This window comes from Ornithorhynchus anatinus, chromosome 10, assembly GCF_004115215.2.
Source record: "Ornithorhynchus anatinus isolate Pmale09 chromosome 10, mOrnAna1.pri.v4, whole genome shotgun sequence".
Taxonomy (NCBI): Eukaryota; Metazoa; Chordata; class Mammalia; order Monotremata; family Ornithorhynchidae; genus Ornithorhynchus; species Ornithorhynchus anatinus.
In genome coordinates this window covers 51919267-51936349 of record NC_041737.1, presented here as the reverse complement: position 1 = coordinate 51936349, position 17083 = coordinate 51919267, and the positions used below count along the sequence as shown (strand labels likewise).

The window sequence follows — 17083 nt, the reverse complement described above, 5'->3', positions numbered from 1 at the left end:
CGATAGGATGATCTTGGCTCTACCACGGCGCTTAGCTCAGAGTCAGCACCTAATAAATACCACAGTGGTCGGAACTCTTTGGAGATCAACCCCAGCATGGTGGATGCCCGGGCCATTGGCAGGATCCCAGGCCTTGTTGTTACTGACGGCCAGGGCGAGGTGAGCAGGCTTGGTGAGGAGGACGGCGTCTCGCCCAATCACACTAACGGCTCCGTCTTTCCAGGCCCCCTCAGCCTCCGGCTTTTGGGAATGACGGCCCTTCCAGAATCCTTTCAGGGACCGCTTCCCTGGCACGTGCCCCACAGGCGAGCTTCTTTCAGGGGCTCTCATTTACATCAGTGGGTCGGGACTGGGGGTGGGTATCTCCTTGGTGCTTCCGGGCCCAACTTTGTTTTCTAAGACTCTTACTGGTAGGGACGCCCTTGACCCAGGGAAGCCTGATGCCAGGCAATTAAATGGAGGGATGCATTGGATTTTTTCCCATTCTGACGCCTCGTACCTTAGGGGGGGCATCTCGAACCTGATCATCTTGGTTTCAAATAAATGGTAACTGCCCTAATCTTTTGAAGCCCTATTCCTTTGTTAAATAATTTATCTCCAAACCTCATGATAACAGCACCTGCACTTTTAAATATTAGCTGGATGTTCTGAAAAAAACCCCCACGTAAGGCAAATGCCAAGGATTTTAATTGAGGGCCTGGTTTCTTTTTTTATGACAAGAACTACATCAAGAATATTAAACATTTTATTACTGCCCACGACTTCAACCCATCAAACACGAATAACCAGATTTCGCAATTAGGAAGGGAGCCCAAAAGTTCAGCTGCATCGAATGCTAATTCAAATACATTTCTCGCTCGGCGATTCATCTTCCAAGGAATGCGACTGCAGCTGTACTTACTCCATGCCTTGTGCAGTCTGCCGGGCGATGTCTATCAGCTTGATCATCTCAAATTTGGTCTCGATGATGTGGAGATGGTGATATAAGCTGGAGCCTTCACACCACTGGGTCACGATCGCCAACTGGGGCTTTGTGGAATAGCCCATGAAGAGGAGGATATTCACATGTCGTGTTTTCCTACAGAGAAAAAGGAAAGATGGTGGGGGGGAGCAGGGGAATATCGTTAAAGGCCAGTGGGTACCATCAAAATACAGAGTTGACAAATCCTTGAAAACCGAGGCGGGGCCCTAACCGCTAGAGACATTTTTATGGTTCTGCCCAGATCCCCATCTTACTTTTTTCAGCAGACGAGACTAGTCCGAAGAGTTCTCTGTAAATCGTTAGCTTCTTTTGGGGTACTTATTGGGACACCATTCACTGTCCTTCCTCTTCTCCCCACGCACACCCTGGTTCACCCTTATTCTCTCTCCCATCTGCCCTCTTCCCTGTTCACTTCCCACACATACCCTAGTCTACAGTTATTCTTTCTCCCACCACCCCACTTTCCATTCCACTGCCCCACTCCTCTCCCCCCGCCCCACAACCTGCTTTAACCTCATTCTCTCTCTTCCACCCCCACCCCCAATCCATTCCCCACTCTCTCCTCTCCGACGTACGCTTGAATTCTTCTATCCACCCACTTTTTCCCACACCCCCTCGGCCTTAAACTGACTGTGGTTCCTGTACTTTTTCCTGCCCTTTATCTTGTTTGCCACCCACCTTCTTTCTGGCCCCTCTCACATTCCTTATCTTTTTTTTTGGTCCCGCGTGTGCAGAGGAGTAGGAGTCAGTGGGGTGAGTGGAGGGAGGGGAAACAGGTGAGTAGGTCACTCTGTGTGCTTGAATGTCTGCGTCTCAAGGGAGTGTGGGCAGTGAAGACTCACTTCTTCCAGCCAGAGCTCTTGAAACTGTTGATGGGCACAGTTTCTTAGAATTCGCCCCCTCCAAAAAAGGGGAAGAGGTAGAGATTTCAAAGGACTGTGCTTTGGAGGCAGGGAGAGTAAAGATCGCGGGTGAGCCGGGGGTCTGGAGGAGAGATTGAGGATTGGAGGCTGGAGGGATTAGGCAGCAGATCCCCGTTCTGTAGGCGAGGGCTCAGGAGATACCAAGCAAAAGCACCTTCCTCCCAGGCAATCACCCCCAGCATAATCACTGCTTTCAAGAATATTCCCGGCACAATGTTTTTGGGGGGGGGCGGGAGGGGGGACGTTTTTGAAAAGCCATGGGGGAAACCTTATTAGGAACCACCGCTATTATATCAAGGAGCTAGACTCGTCTCGAGAAAGGAGGATCCAGAAAACCCAGCCAACGGATAACGGTTACGAACATGGGAGCTGATAATCGAGCCCGCTAGGCGGAGGAGAGGGGAAATTCGCGTACGCTCACCTGAGCACTCCTACTTCATTTTTGAAGGCCTGTAACTGCTGAGGTGTGGGGGCTGTCACATTCAACATTTTCACTGCCACATCACCTGGAAAGTGATGGTCACCCCAAGAGAAGAAGAATGTTTTTCTTTTTTTTAAAAAAAAAAATCTGAAGTGTGCATACACATTTTTACTAATTACTTAACGAGGGTCTCCCGGGGTCCCTAAGAAAGATCTAGCAACCCAGCCTCATTAAAATATGTGTGACTCCAGCAAGCAGGGTCCTGGGGGGGGTCATTTAGAAATGACAACTGTGGTAAGTTTGAGGTAAGAGTACAGGACACAGAAGTTACTGAGGGAAAACAGATAGCAAAGCCTGACCGAGGACGAAGGGGAACCCCAGTCCCTAATATCGCCTTATACGGGGGGCTCCCTGCATGTGTCCCAAACACGTTGGGGAGCGGGCGAGAGAGAGGGGAGAGGGTGAACAGGCATCGAAGCTTTGACTTCTCCAAAAATTCCATTCATTCTCGACCGTTAGCTCGTTGAGGGCAGGGAAAGTGTCTTTTATCGTACTCTCCCAAGCACCGAGTACAGTGCTCTGCGCACGGTAGGCGCTCAACAAATTCCACTGATTGCTTGATTCTGGAAGAGGTTTAAGGCTTGGGTTATTTCTCTTCCACGCCTCTGTGGGAGACCTCCTTCTGGGAAGGATGCAGCCTCCCAAACAAAAATGAAGGGTCATGGCCAGAGGAAGCTCTAGTTACAGAGAGCAGACGTATAAAGGGAGATCAGTTTTGACCTCTGCCCCGTCCACCTTAAAAACGAGCCCGGCTATAGCCAACCCCGGTGAATGCGGATGGCCGGGGACTTGGACGGGGAACCTAGTGCTTCCGCCCGTGCGCCTCCAGACAACTTCTGGGTCCGAAGACCCTCCCACCCCCCAGCCCGATACCCCATCCTGGGCCTGGGGACACCGTTTCCCTCCAGGGTTCACATACCGTGCCATTTTCCCTTATAGACAGTTCCAAAGGACCCTGACCCTATCCTCTGTCCAACTGTGATCTGCCCGTCGGGAATCTCCCAGTCGTCACTCGAGTCCCGGCGACCTAAGGTTTTCTTAGAACGGGGAAGAAGAGAGGGAAAGATGATAATGCAGAGCGCACGGGTCTTTGAGCCTTCCTCAGTCTGGAGGTGACAAGCAAAGCGTGGAGCTTGGGCGGTCCTGATTTTCCACTCAAATTCACAGCATGTGCTTTGAGATCCTAGTCATTTCTCCGAGTGCTCCTGCCCTAAACGTGCTAGAAGCCGCTAATCGACTCCTGGACCCTAAGAGCTCATCGTGGAGTCCGGTTTTAGCTCTGGACTCTGGAACTAAGGTAGACTCCTGACACCTGCAAATTTCGGCTCACTGGGGCAGGAAGAATGCTTGTCCGCAGAACCATACTGTGACCGGGGAAGCAGTGTGGCCTAGTGAAAAAAGCCCGGGTCTGGGAGTCAAGACGACCTAGGTTCTCATCCCGGCTCCCTCCCTGGTCTTATGTGCGACCTTGGGCACATCACTTCATTTCCTCAATTTCCTCATCTGTAAAAACGAGGATGAGATCCTACTCCCTCCTACTTTGACTTTGAGGCCCAGAGGGGACAGGGACTGTGCCCAACCTGGATATCTTGTAACCACCGCAACGCTAAGAACAGTGCTTGACAGGTAGGAAGCTCTGAACCAGAACCCTTGCTATTAAAGATAACAATAATCAAAATTCAGTGAAACCTAGAGTATCTAGAGTCAGTATTCCTGACAGGGAATCAGCAATTCCAGGAGGGAGCTAGGAACCGGACAATATCGAGCAGAGGTTTCTGGGACAAACTGACCCCTAGGAATTGAACATTGGCCGGCCTCACCAAGAAGGCCAAATCCTTTGACTGAGGTGACATACGGAGTTCAGGGGCTTTTACTTTCTCTAGATTACTCTCCTCTGGCCTCTAAAAGCAAGGGGTTGGAAGAAAAACAGGAAAACCAAAGATGATCTCCTGCCCTTACCATTCTATTCCTGTCTTCTGAGGACGACGAAGACTTCCTCTCCCGCTGAGGTCCTGGAGATTTCTGTAACGCTTTTACATTGGTCAGAGATCCGGGCAAGGAGGCAGGAGGGGTGGCAGACAAGCCTGTAGTTGACCCTAGTTTTGAAAAATACACACACACACACAACTTCCATCTGAGGACAAAGCATGTCGACATATATATGAAAATGTATTATATATACATACATTTTATATATATATATATATATATATATATATATATATGTATACATATATATGTTATTTTTAAAAAATAACCTAAGAAATGCAGCACTTGCTCGGAAGATGCTGTCTCTCCAAATGAAGAGCTTTATAGTTAAGACAGAGTTAGTACATAAAAAGGGGGCACATGAGGGATATTAACATTCAGATTTCTTTCCATGAGTTTTGGGACAAAATGTGGCCAGTTATAATCTCTAGCAGACAGTTTTGCTGGGTCTGATTTGTGAAACAAAAGCATTGTGTCTCTCTCTCTCTCTCCAATACAAGAAACGAGTTCTTAACAGAAAGTATAAATTGGATATATTCTCTGCCCTGGTACGGAAAAAAAACCAAAAACACTGGTCATGTCAAAACTGCAGCCCCGAGATGCAACAAATTAGATATTCAATGTCCTTGATATCAAAAAGATGGGATGATTTGGTGAGATCCCAAAAGCTTTCTGGAAAATATCTGACTTCCAGGCCAGCTGCTATCACAAAGCCCTTAATCCCAACTGGCACCTGATTGTTTTCAGGAACTAGAGATCCTGGCTAGCTTCGCTGGTTTCTTGAGGTTTGTTCCACTAGGGGAAAAGAGAGCTGCTCTTATGCTGGGCAAAACCTAGTTCATGTCATCGATTTTGCTGGTCTTCTGTGAGAATCAACAGAGGCCGGGAGGTGGAGATCTGGGACCGGCCCCCCATGGTTCTGGGGTGAGAAAAGGCAGGTAACACAACGATAATGATTCATTTTATGTCAGCTTTACTACATAATGTACTAGTTAACACTTCTGTCATCAGGTAAACAATAAATGCACCTCTCTCTAGATTCTAAGCTCACCTTGGGCAGGTGTCTACTAATTCTGCTGTTCTCTACTCTCCCAAGTGATTAGTAGCGTGCTCTGCACAACGGAAGTGCTCAATAAATACTACTGATTGATTACCAAGTCTCCGATTGTGTCTCCGGGGGTCCCCGAGAGCCTGGGGAGAGAGCTCCGAGTGATTCCTGAAGCCTGATTTGGGACAAGGGGGACTGGTTGAGTGGGCCAGCGATCCTGAATCAAGCCGGAGAAGGCACTGCACCGGTCTGCTCTCTAAAAAGGGTCGGAGGGCTCCTCGCTGCTTCAGTGGGTTCGAAGGGACCGACCGTGCCACCCACACTCCCTCCCCCTGGCTCTGGGAAACCTGCCAAGGTTTCCCCCGGCTGGCGTTCCCAAACCCAGCTCCGGGGCTCCAGAGGTGCCCGGTGAATGGGCCGCCTCCCTCCGTGGCTCTGGGGCAAGAACTTCTTTCTACCTCTCTCCCCAACATCTGGGCTTGGCCATCACGTCTCAGCCTTGGCTCCCAAAGGGTGTTACGCTTTTGACCAAAAAGTAGTCTTAAAATAGTGACTACTTTTGGGGAAAAGCTCGGGCAAAGTCTTCAAGGGTGCTCGTTACAGGTTAGGGTTGCACAGAAATTGGGCAGGTCAGGCAACCTTTCCCTCAGGCCCCCAGGATTTTCCATGGGATCCTTTGCAAGGTAAATAAAAGTGGCACCTTGGAAAATAGGAAAGCACGATATGTCTTTTCCTTCTGAAATCAATACGGGGTCCGTTTTCCATCTCTTTAGAGATAACGTCCAAAATGGTTTTGGGACAGATTTTTACTGGGTCCCTTTCTACCGACAACTGTAGTAGACAACTCCATCGGTCAGTGAACTCCCATTGCTTTCTCTGCACCTGAGAACCGGGAGAGTAGATGCTTGGGGGCGGGTGGATGACGTGGGCTGGGACGCGACACCCAGGACTTAAAGCTTAGTCTCCCGATGAGGAGAAACTCGCGATATCATCTGGGAAGGCCTAAGGCATCACTGCCAGCCTCATGCGCGCTAGGACGCGGTAGTGCCAGCTGGCAAGAGGCACTGACGATTCTTTTCTTGGTCGGTGGGGTGGGGGATTGGGGGGTGGGGGGGAGGTAGAGGGTTCTTGTGAGGAACTTGTCTCAATTTTGTCATTTTAAATTGGATTAGGAACTATTTCAGGATAATTATATTTGGCACATCCAAAGAGTAGAAATTTAGTTTGCTCTAACACACACACTAAAAAAAAATCTCATTATAGAGACTTTAATTTGGGTTTCTTCCTGAGGCTTATGATTTTGGCAGTTGTTGGATTTTTTTTTCTTCTTTAAATGGTATTTGTTAAGCACTTACTATGTGCTAAGCACTCTGCTAAGCAATGGAGTAGATTCAAGCTAATCAGGTTGGACACAGTCCATGTCCCACATGGGGCTCACAGTCTTAATCCCCATTTTACAGTTGAGGTAACTGAGGCCCAGAGAAGGGAAGTGACTTGCCCGAGGTCAAACAGCAGGCAGGTGACTGGAGCCAGGATTAGAACCCAGGTCCTTCTGCCTCCCGAGCCTGTGCTCTAGCCACTAGGCCAGGCTGCTTTTCTACTACACTGATCAACCACACTAATGCGGCAAGGAAGATGGCCTCTGGGCCTGTGTGAGGTGTTCCTCCCAGAAGACTGGAAGCTCACTGGGGGCTGGGAACGGTTCTACGCGCTCTGTTACACTGGACTCTTCCAAGCGCTCAATGATTCCTGACCCCCGGGTATCTGTCCCGCTGGCCCCGTGGGCCTCGGAGGAAGGGCAGAGCCATTGAGTGGGACCCAAGAGTCACCCCGGTAGGCCGGAGGGAGTATGGTGGACGTGGTGGGCTTGGCTTTTTCCACCTGCCTCTCAGTCTCCACCGAGAGGGCCCTCTCCAACCACGGCTACCTACCGCCGTCCTCTTCTCCGTGTCCCCGCCCCGGCCCATCTCTTAGCCGGGGTCTTACACGGATAAGTTACTCAATTTCAGAACGGTTCCCACGGCCTAGAAGCCAGGATGCTGCCGACACCAGAGAACCTCAAGAAGCCAGAGAGGCCCTGCGACACAGGGGCTAGGGATTCTGCCTTCCCCCTGCTTTCAGTACCCCGGAAAACACGAGGGTTAAAAGCCAGAGAGATCCGGTAGTCACGTAGGAGACCGCAGAAACGGTTGAGGAGTATCAAGGAAATTCCTTCTGGAGGCCCACACCTTGCTCTCCCTCGCCCCCAGTGAATTCAGAGCCCCTTGAAATAGACGAGACCAACGGTACGAAGTTGACGGGACGGAAGCCTCAATTCCGAATTCCTCCACTTTGGCAAGGACGGATGTCAGACACTTAACGTACAGAAAGCTTTTGTATACGCAGGTGGGAGTGGGTCTATGAGAGAAGCACATTCAGCGCACATTCCAGCCAGGCCAAGCAGAAAATCGAGGTGGTTCTGAAAACTCTCACACTTACAAACACACGCTGTGAGGGTGAGGCACAAACAGCAGCATCTGTGGGTTTTATCGGTTTGGTTTGGGGTGAAAACGAGAAAGAAGAGCCCAACTACCTCTGAACACTGGGCCAGGCTCAAAATCAAACACTATTTCACTGGGGACAGAATGGAGGAGGGGGCTGGGAGTCCGGGATTGGTATTTCCGAAGGCAGCGCATCAGCTGGTTCAAAGGGGCTGTTAGAGAGAGAGAGAGAAAGAGAGGGGCAGGCAGAGACAGGAAGACAGACACACAGAAGAAATGAAAGAAGTCACGGGGAATAAATAAGATGCTCTGAAGCCTGCTTCAAAGAGTAACTCTGGACTTTTAAAAAAACACATCTTCAGAAGACCCAATGGTTGGGTTTTGTTTTATTTCTTTAACCAGAAACCAAAAGGTGGGACCTGCCACCAGATTTTACGTTTCAAGCGGGCAGCTTTTGTGACGCCGACAGGACGCTGCGACATTTAAATGCTGGATGCACTGGGCGAAAATTATCAGAAGCCACGGCTATCGAGACACACGAGAGTCAAACTGGCAACGACATTAATTGGCGGGGTCATGGAATTGCGAACAAAAAAAAAAATTCTTTCACTCATGTGCTCTACCTCTTAGCTCCAGAGGTCACAAAGCATGGGCTTGTTATTCTACTAGATTTAGAGGTGAACAGGCAGCACGATGAAGGACGATGACACAGAGGGGCCTTGGCGATAAAAGACCTTAGATACCAAGGAGTTCCTTGGGGTGACACAGGTCGCGAGGAAGAGACCGTTTCAGGGCAGTTATTTATGCACACCTGAAAAAGCAGTCACTTACCTGCCCTCCTTAACTGGATGGAGGACAGTTTCTGACAGCTAAATTTGGGAGCTCGCCTGAAAGGGGGACTTCAAAATGTAAACTCAGATACAATCCCTTGGGAAATGTTTTGTGGATAAAACTGCTGGAGGCAAGTGTATCTGGAGTTTCCCTCCCACTGCCCCAGTTGTAAGTTGATCACCCCGAGGCCAGATTAAAATCTTACAAATGGGGAGTTCACCGTTTTATTTACCTATATGCCAAGCCACACTGCTGGGTAGGTAACATATTTACAGCGAGCCCTCCATTAGGGATTCCTGAGGCCAATTTACAACCGCCTTTTGAGGCCCCAGAAAGGTTCCTATTCTTCACCCACCACGAAAGACAGAATAGCGATTACGACTTCTGAGGATGAGAGGGGCAAACTCTATACTCCTCAGGGCTCTCTCTCCTTAAGTTACAGGTTGCGAATTAAGGCTTTTCCTTTACTCTCGCTAGCTCTTGACTGCTTTTCTGCTGACAGCTGAGGCAGGAGAGCTTTTGCAAAGGCACAGCTATTAAACGCCATAGGAGAGCAAAAGCAGATAAATGACACTGTTTCTCTACACATTTCTCTCTGTGTCTGTGTTTCATGAAAAGAGCAGGTACACATGGGGAAAGGCGGCAAAGCAGTTGCACTTTTTCAAAACTCTCTCGGGATTAAGCGAGGACTACTTACCTCCATCCCCACGTAACCCTTGGTCTCTAATCAAGTCCTATATAAACACACAAAAAAAGAAATGTCTATTTAGCTGCTCGCACGGGCACCCAAGAGCAGGGCTAGATATTTCACCAGGCTACGTCTGGAATACGAATTCAAAATGGCACCCGCTCACCTGCCTCTTTGAGAAACAAATCCAACTGTGACCAAATACTTACAGTTAACAGTTCTTCTAGACTGTTAAGGCAGGAAGAACAATAAGTAGAGGCAAGTGGCCAGAAAAACAGGCCTTTTTTTTTCCTGACTTCCCTTCCACCACACCTTCCCTGGCTCTAGAAGGATGGGGTCGGAGGTGAGGGACTTGACCTCTCATGTCACCCCTCTGCCCTCAGAGTGTACGATCCACCGGCTAACGTGCCCGCCTTCAGATGCCACCCCGTCTCAGACCGAAGAAACTCAGTGCCACCGCCATGTGTCCATAACCGGGGAGCAAGGTGAGCGGCTCATCTCTGCCAGGCTGCTCTCGCCCTGCTCCTTTATCTTTTCTGAAAATAGTGGCAGCAAGAGGCCAGGGCCAAAGAGAGAGGAGGGCGGTGAATGGAATGTACCACGCCTGCTCGCCCCACACACCTCCCACTAACAGATTCGCCCGGCCGGCAATAGAATGCAGGATGAAAATGGCAAAAACTTTGAAACCTCAATCAACTTGGGAAAGCTGAGGCTGCCTGATCCTTTCGTTCATTTGGGATTAATTGGCTTCAAACACTGATCAAATACACCGGTGACCGCCTGGTGACTTAAAGTCGGGGAAAAGTGACTCTTTTCATTTTAATTTTGGGTCTTAAGAATCTTCTCTAAACGGCACAGCCGTTAGGCTATCTGATGGAAGACACAACCGAGGTGTCTTCCGCTTCATTAATATTGAGAACCAACGGTGAGCTGGACACATTTTTATCACTGGCCACCACGTTCACACATCCCAGGAACAAAGAAAGTAAGCAAATACATACAATGCCTGACTGGGTGGTTTACTGTGGGTTATTCCGGATGGGAGGGGCAGAAAGAGATTCTCATTTATTTTACTTATTATGGTATTTATTAAAAACTTACTATGACCTCTCTGAGCACAGTCCAGCGCCGGAAACATCATTCCTGGCACAAAGGACTTGAAAATAGAGGGAAGATGATGAAACCATTAACCACAATTTTCTGAGAGCATGAGCTACACGGATTTTTTGGTGCCCATGATGATTGCGGATTGAGGAGTGACTAGAATAACTGCCCGAGCCCCATATCTTCTGAGGGGAAAGAAGAGTCCTCTTACTGACTCCAAGTACAAGTCCAGTATTCAGCGTCCCAGGCGGGAGGTGACACGGTCTTGCCGTCTCAACTTTGGAAGACAGTTGACTCTGTCGAGTCATAACCAACAGGTACAGAGATGTCAGCGATCGCTCAGCAGGGGTATCGACTGAGCGCTTACTGGGTGCAGAGCACTGTACTAAGCGCTTGGGTGAGGACACGGCAACAGAGTCGTCGGACACGTTCCCTGCTCACAACGAGCTCTCGCTCCCCTGGGCGGGAAGGTAGAAGAACAACAGAAAATGGTTGGTTGGGGCTACTTACGTCAATATTGACAGGCTCTATTGTGTTTATGTGAACGTTTGGGGCCGAAGAGGAGCGGTCCCGTTGCCCAAACTGATTCCGATGGTCTTCATCTGCCGGCCGGAAGGACTGTGGAATTGGAATGGATTTTGAAGGTGATGGGCTGGCAACAATTGGAGGTCTGAAAGGGGAAGTCATTGGGAGGAAGGGGAAGAAAAAAAAAAAACAGGATTCAGAACTACAGCGCTTGAGCTCTAAAAGACGCAAAAACAAGGAGAAGATGCAACCTGTCTTCTGAAAAATATAACCTTCTTACCAGCAGTAATAAAGAACTTAAACAGACACCTACAACTAATCCTCAAAAAGAGCAGCAGTGTTCGCTACAAACTCCCTTTCTCCAAGCTTGAGGCTCTTACCTTTCTCGACCCTGATTCTCTAGCACAGAACAGGGCGGGGCCCATGGAGTAAGCGGTCTGGGAGCAGGGGAAAGTGAGGTCTAGGAGAGCTGGCCGAGGGTCCCACGCCAAGTCTGGGCCCCGTATTGAAGCCTTTTCGGTACCTAGGGTGACCTTCCATGGTCTCCACTGCCATGGGCCCTGCCCCTGCCCCCCAGGTGTCGACAGGGGACGAGGGGCGAGGGGGCCTCTCCTGATGCCCCCGGCCTCCCAGTGATCGCTCTTGGGCCTGGGGCCAGGTCGGCCTGAATCTCTCAAGGGCTGACAGATATCTTAGGGGTGTTCACTGCCTCCTCATCACCCACTGCCATCAGGGTCTCCTCAACGGCTCGTGTCAACTTCCCCGTCGGTCTCATCTAGCAGCCCTGGATGGCTGGGGGATAGGAAGACTAGCTTGAGGGAATAAAGAGGACGATGGTTTCCTGATGGAGCCACGGAGATAATCAACACACGCACGAATCAAAACGGATTACAGAAAGGGCTGCTTTATTAAAGAGCATGACCAAGCAGAGAGACTCTCATTTCCTTCGTCGGCATCTGTCGGTAATCTGGACACATCTACGGGGCCTTTAAACAACTCGGATATCGGTATTTTCAGGATTCCCCGACTGAATGGCAAATGGGGTTACGGGCAGGGACGTTCTGTCAAAACTCATATAGGGTGGTGTCTTCCACTGTTGTAAAAAGAGTGAAAGGCTACAGATGTTTGAAGAAATCTAAGTGTGTTTGGATAAAGGAAACCTTTAAATCTCTTCAATTTGCTAAGGAAGTCAAATACGGATCCAAAGTTAAGACCCTAGTCTTTTCTTATAGTGAGTTTCATTACGGTTCAGCCGTTGGGGAATTGCTTTTTATAGTTCACCTTATTAGTGTACTTTAAAACGGAGGGCAGCATTGGAAACCGACAATTTGCGTTTCCACATTTAATCGAAATCATCTCAACCCAACCACTCAGGACAGCGTTCTGCACACAATAAGCGCTCAACCAATACCAGTGATTGACTGAGTGACTGACTTACTTAACTAAGAGAAGCATCTCACTATGCTATGGGAGGAAGAATTCTGGCAAAATTTTGAAACGACAAAGGTGCCTTCTGTCTGGGAAAAAAAAAATCTCGGGAACCCGTGGACTAAGGAAACTACCTAGCTAAATATCCCCGCTGATTGTTGACGGGGAATTCAGGCCCCAGCAGGGGTTATGGATATAAAGAAATGAAGGTGAAAACAGTGAGTTGGGAGAATGGAGAAATAATAATAATAATAATAATAATAATAATGATGGCATTTGTAAAGCTCTTACTACGTGCCAAGCACTGTTCTAAGCGCTGGGGTAGATACAAATAAACAGGTTGGACTACAGTCCCTGTCCCTCATGAGGCTCACAGTCTCAATCCCCATTTTACAGATGAGGTAACCGAGGCACAGAGAAATTGAGTGACTTGCCCAAGGCTGCGCAGCAGACAAGTGGCGGAGTTGGGATTGGAACCCATGACCTCTGACTCCCAAGCCCGGGTTCCTGCTACTAGGCTATCAGGGCTTCTGATTTAAGATTAGTGCTTAAAAGGTATGACTGGGTAATACTAATTATGGTACTTGTTATGTGCTTACTATGTGCCAAGCACTGTACTAAGAGCTGGAGTAGATACCAGTTAATCTGTTGGACAGTCCCTGTCCCACAAGGGGTTCACACTCTTAATCCCCATTTTGCAGGTGAGGGACCGAGGCCCAGAGAAGTGAAGTCACTTGCCCAGGGTCACAGAGCAGACATGTGGCGGAGCCGGGATCAGAATCCAGGACCTTCTGACTCCCGGGCCTGTGCTCTACCTACTAGCCACCGCTGCTTCTCCGTAAGCGCGGTGATAAGGGCCTGGATGTTGGGAGGTTTGAATTCGACAGAAGGCAGGCAGGTGGAGAGGGCAAAGTTGAGGGTGTGAAAATTCGGACGGAAAATAGAGAAGCAGCACTTTAGGGACTAAGGGCCAATGGCGAAATTTAAGGTTGATGGAACCGGCAGGCGAGGAGTGACTTGGCCTATTTTTTTAATAGGTCCAGCCACTACTCTTCCTCTCACTCCCCACTAAAAAATAGAACAGAAAAAAAAAGAAACCGCCGGTCAAGCTCTTCAGTCATCGGTCTCCTCGTCCCACAGATTTCTGACTCATGAAACGGGGAGGGGAGAGTGCACCCATTCTAGAAGCGCTCCACTATGCGGGAAAAGGTGCAACGTAAATGGATTGGGCCGTCGTGCCGTTTCTAACTCACGAAACCCGTTGGGGGAAAACTGCACCTTTCCTAAAATGCCTCCCTTTATGGAGAAAGGTACAAGGTATGGTGATTTGGCAACTGTAAGGCTAAAGTGATGTATTTTCAACAAAGAATACTGCGCATTTAATTGATCGGTGAAAACGGGGCAAAATGCTTGGGAAGCAGCACGGTCTAGTGGAAAAGAGCACGGGCCCGGGAACACTCATTCATTCAACCGTATCTACTGAGCGCTTACTGTGCACAGAGCACTGGACTAAGCGCTTAGAAAGGACAATTCGGCAACAGAAAGAGAGAATCGCTACCCGACAACGGACTCCCTGTCGGGGGGGGGGGGGGGGGGGACGAACGACACATGTCCTCTGGCATATAACTTTACAGGAGGTATTTACAGCAAATACAACAGAGGACCTGGGTTCTAATTCCAGCTCCGCCCCCTTGTCTGCTGTGGTATCTTGGGCAAGTCACTTCACTTCCCAATGCCTCCATTATTTCAGCTATAAAATGGGGATTAAGATCATGAACCTCACGAGGGACACGGACTGTGTCTAACCCGATTAGGTCGTATCTACCCCAGAGTTTAATGCAGTGCCTGGCACTTAGTAAGTGCTTAAACACCATAAAAAAAATTAGGAAAACTGCCGTTTCCCAAAGGTTCACAAGGATTTGTACCACACGGTCAGGGCTACGAAAGAGGCGGGAAGACAGAAGCAGAGAGATTCTGAAGGAGGCACTTTTCTGCACTCATCTCCACTGTTTCGTGGTTTTTTTTAAAAAAAATTAATGGGATTTGCTGAGCGTTATGCCCTCTACTAAGCGCTGGGAAAGATAAAAGGCAATCGGGTCGGACCCCGTCCCTATCCCAAACAGGGCTCACAGTCTTAATCCCCAGTTTCCAGATGAGGTAACTGAGGCCCAGGCCCATGCTCTTTCCATTAGGCCATACTACTTCCCCAACAGTCGGGAAGTAGTTTGACTTCTTCAAGGCAGACTGAACATAAGCCCTGGCCTCGTGTCCCGTGCCTAAAAGAAAGCAGGACAAGGTTAATGATGAGAAAGAAGGCGGAGGCCCAATGAGAGACCGATCATCGTCCGCCACTCCTTTTTCTTCCCTTTCTGCTTGTTCTGATGAGATTACACGCCTGCGAGGACACAAGCAAACACCTGCTCTCTTAGCCTAATGGAATGGGGAAGGAGGTCAGAAGCAAAAATGGAAGGGGACAACGTTCTGGGTAACTGCGGCTGGGATGCACACACATTTTCCAGACGAGAAAAATCCCTGCGGATTTTGGAAAACTATCTGTAGGGTCGATTTAAAGCCTCCTTCAGACGGTAGCATCTTTTGTAGGGACAAGATTGCTACCCGATGGCAACTGAACTAGCGGACGCCACGTTGGGCATCTTACCGATGAACATAAATTACGTTCCTGATGGAGCTGAAATTAAAACCTCAACCGCCTCCGGCGAATTGCCACTGACGCCAGCTATTCTGACCCGCGCTTCTCCGCCTCTTAAAACAGTTTTTGAAGCCAAGTGCCCGCTCCTGTTCAGTGAGATGCAGATAAGATGCTGACCTTTTCTTTTCCGAAAAGCATTGGTACATTTGGAGGACAGAAATCCGTGCCCTTCTTTAGCTTCATTTGTTATCCCCTCAAAATCGGGCAAAAATTTTGCACCCAAGTCCGTCTTGGTTCCGAGTAACACCAAATCGGTCTTGGTCCAGAGTCACCGTCCACAGTGGGAGTCAGGATGGGATTCAGGGGAATTTTGGAAGTAGGCAAAGGGTCAACAGGATCTTATTTCTTCACAAGGCTAGAGAGCATTGGAGGCTCTTTTAAAGAGGTCTCGGTCTCCTCACCCAACGCACCGCGACTTGTCCCGTGGTCACGGCCAGCTGCGGCTCCGGACCCGGACAGCAGCCCGCCCTCCCGCTTTTCAACCTCATCTCCTCTCCCTGAAGGAGAGTGTACCGTTCCGGGCCGGGGGTGAAACTTGTGGAAGGTAAGATTGAGCCCGTTTGGAAATTCACCCATTCTGCTCGCCCGGCAACCGAGATGATGCCGGTCTGAGAGTCCGTGCCAGCGTTCTTCCCTGGGGGCGGGCCGATGCCCGAAACAAAAAGGGGCAAAAGAACAACCAAAAAACAAACCGCCCGGTTATCGGGTCCCTTACAGAGCATTACTGTCACCCTTCCCATTCTTGAATGGGCTTTGGAAACAGACTTCCTGCTCAAATTCCTACTTGGTGCTACTGAATCATGCAGTGTGCTCACTTCTCTTAACCAAACGATATTTTCCATATGTGCAAAAGACCCAACTGACGTGCTTTAGCAGGTGGGCGAAAATACTACTTTTTTGTTGTTGTCGTTGAAAGGGGGAGCCGGGGTGGGGGAGAATTCATTTTAATGGTTACGCAGGTGTCGAAAAGGCTCAAAAATAATCATCTACGGTCTGGGTGTAAACCAGCTCTTAAAAATAGCATGTCACTGAACAGCAGGCAGGAGTCAAGTCATACCCAATAGAATCTGAGGGGGTGGCTGAAGGGGATGATCCCGACGTAAGGGTGGTCTCTCCTAAGGAGGCCTCCTCCTGTGGTATTGGGTGGTGTTCAAAGAACTTGGAGACAAACAGCAAACTGTGAGGCAAAAACAGAAACAAAACAAAACAAACCTAACTTGTGCAAAACCCAGAAGCTTCGAACACTGGAACAGACAGAGGAGGCAATAAGAAAAACACGGATTACATTCCCACATTTCAAAATGGGGGGCGGAGGAAAACCCAATATGGGTCGTCATTTCTGGTTCGATAATGGGACTCCCCTTTGCCACGGAATGCCCGGGAGGAACAGGTTTCCGAGTCAAGCTGTCAAAAGTCTAACCGCTCGCTCTACCGGCGCAGGAAGAATTCCTAACTACTTGGAAAAAACAATATTCTGTGGTTGAGGACTGAGAAGTGATAGAAAAAGAAAATCCTGTTTAATACAAAGCTTTATTAGCGATTAAAAAAGGGGAAATGGCAAAGCACAGATATCAAAAGTTTCACAGAGAGCTCAACCCAGTATGAAATCTCTTTCAAAAGAATGACTCTCTTGAAAAAACAAAATAAAACCAAAAGTCCTGTGAACTCAGGACCCTTTCGGGAGTCTAAATCTGAGGGCTGGGTTTCACAGGTCCCAAGATCTACGAATCGGAGTGTCCGCGGCCACGTGGCACGATAAAGAACCAATCGAGCCCAATAAACCGGGCCCCGGGACACAGCTGGAAGAATTTCAAGGTGAGAGGTGTTCTGTAGCAAGGATCTGACAGTTCCTTAGTCAGTTCGCCTGGTTTATAAATGCCCACCCAGAAACCAG

The 17083-nt window shown here is 49.1% G+C and overlaps 1 protein-coding gene across 4 annotated transcripts in view; it reads right to left on the bottom strand.

Annotated features, from left to right (window-relative positions):
- The window catches only part of BRAF (B-Raf proto-oncogene, serine/threonine kinase), a 118281-nt gene that overhangs the window by 15845 nt on the left and 85353 nt on the right, over positions 1 to 17083 (bottom strand). For 2 of the 4 annotated variants that reach the window (XM_029073225.2, XM_029073228.2), the window contains exons 7-14: positions 16247 to 16366; positions 11037 to 11196; positions 9432 to 9468; positions 7996 to 8115; positions 4346 to 4482; positions 3306 to 3423; positions 2327 to 2411; positions 902 to 1078 (exon numbers count right to left, since the gene is read on the bottom strand). In XM_029073225.2, coding sequence (XP_028929058.1) covers positions 902 to 1078; positions 2327 to 2411; positions 3306 to 3423; positions 4346 to 4482; positions 7996 to 8115; positions 9432 to 9468; positions 11037 to 11196; positions 16247 to 16366 — 954 coding nt within the window. The remainder of the gene's footprint in view (positions 1 to 901; positions 1079 to 2326; positions 2412 to 3305; positions 3424 to 4345; positions 4483 to 7995; positions 8116 to 9431; positions 9469 to 11036; positions 11197 to 16246; positions 16367 to 17083) is intronic. The other 2 variants (XM_029073227.2, XM_029073226.2) reach the window with 2 other exon arrangements.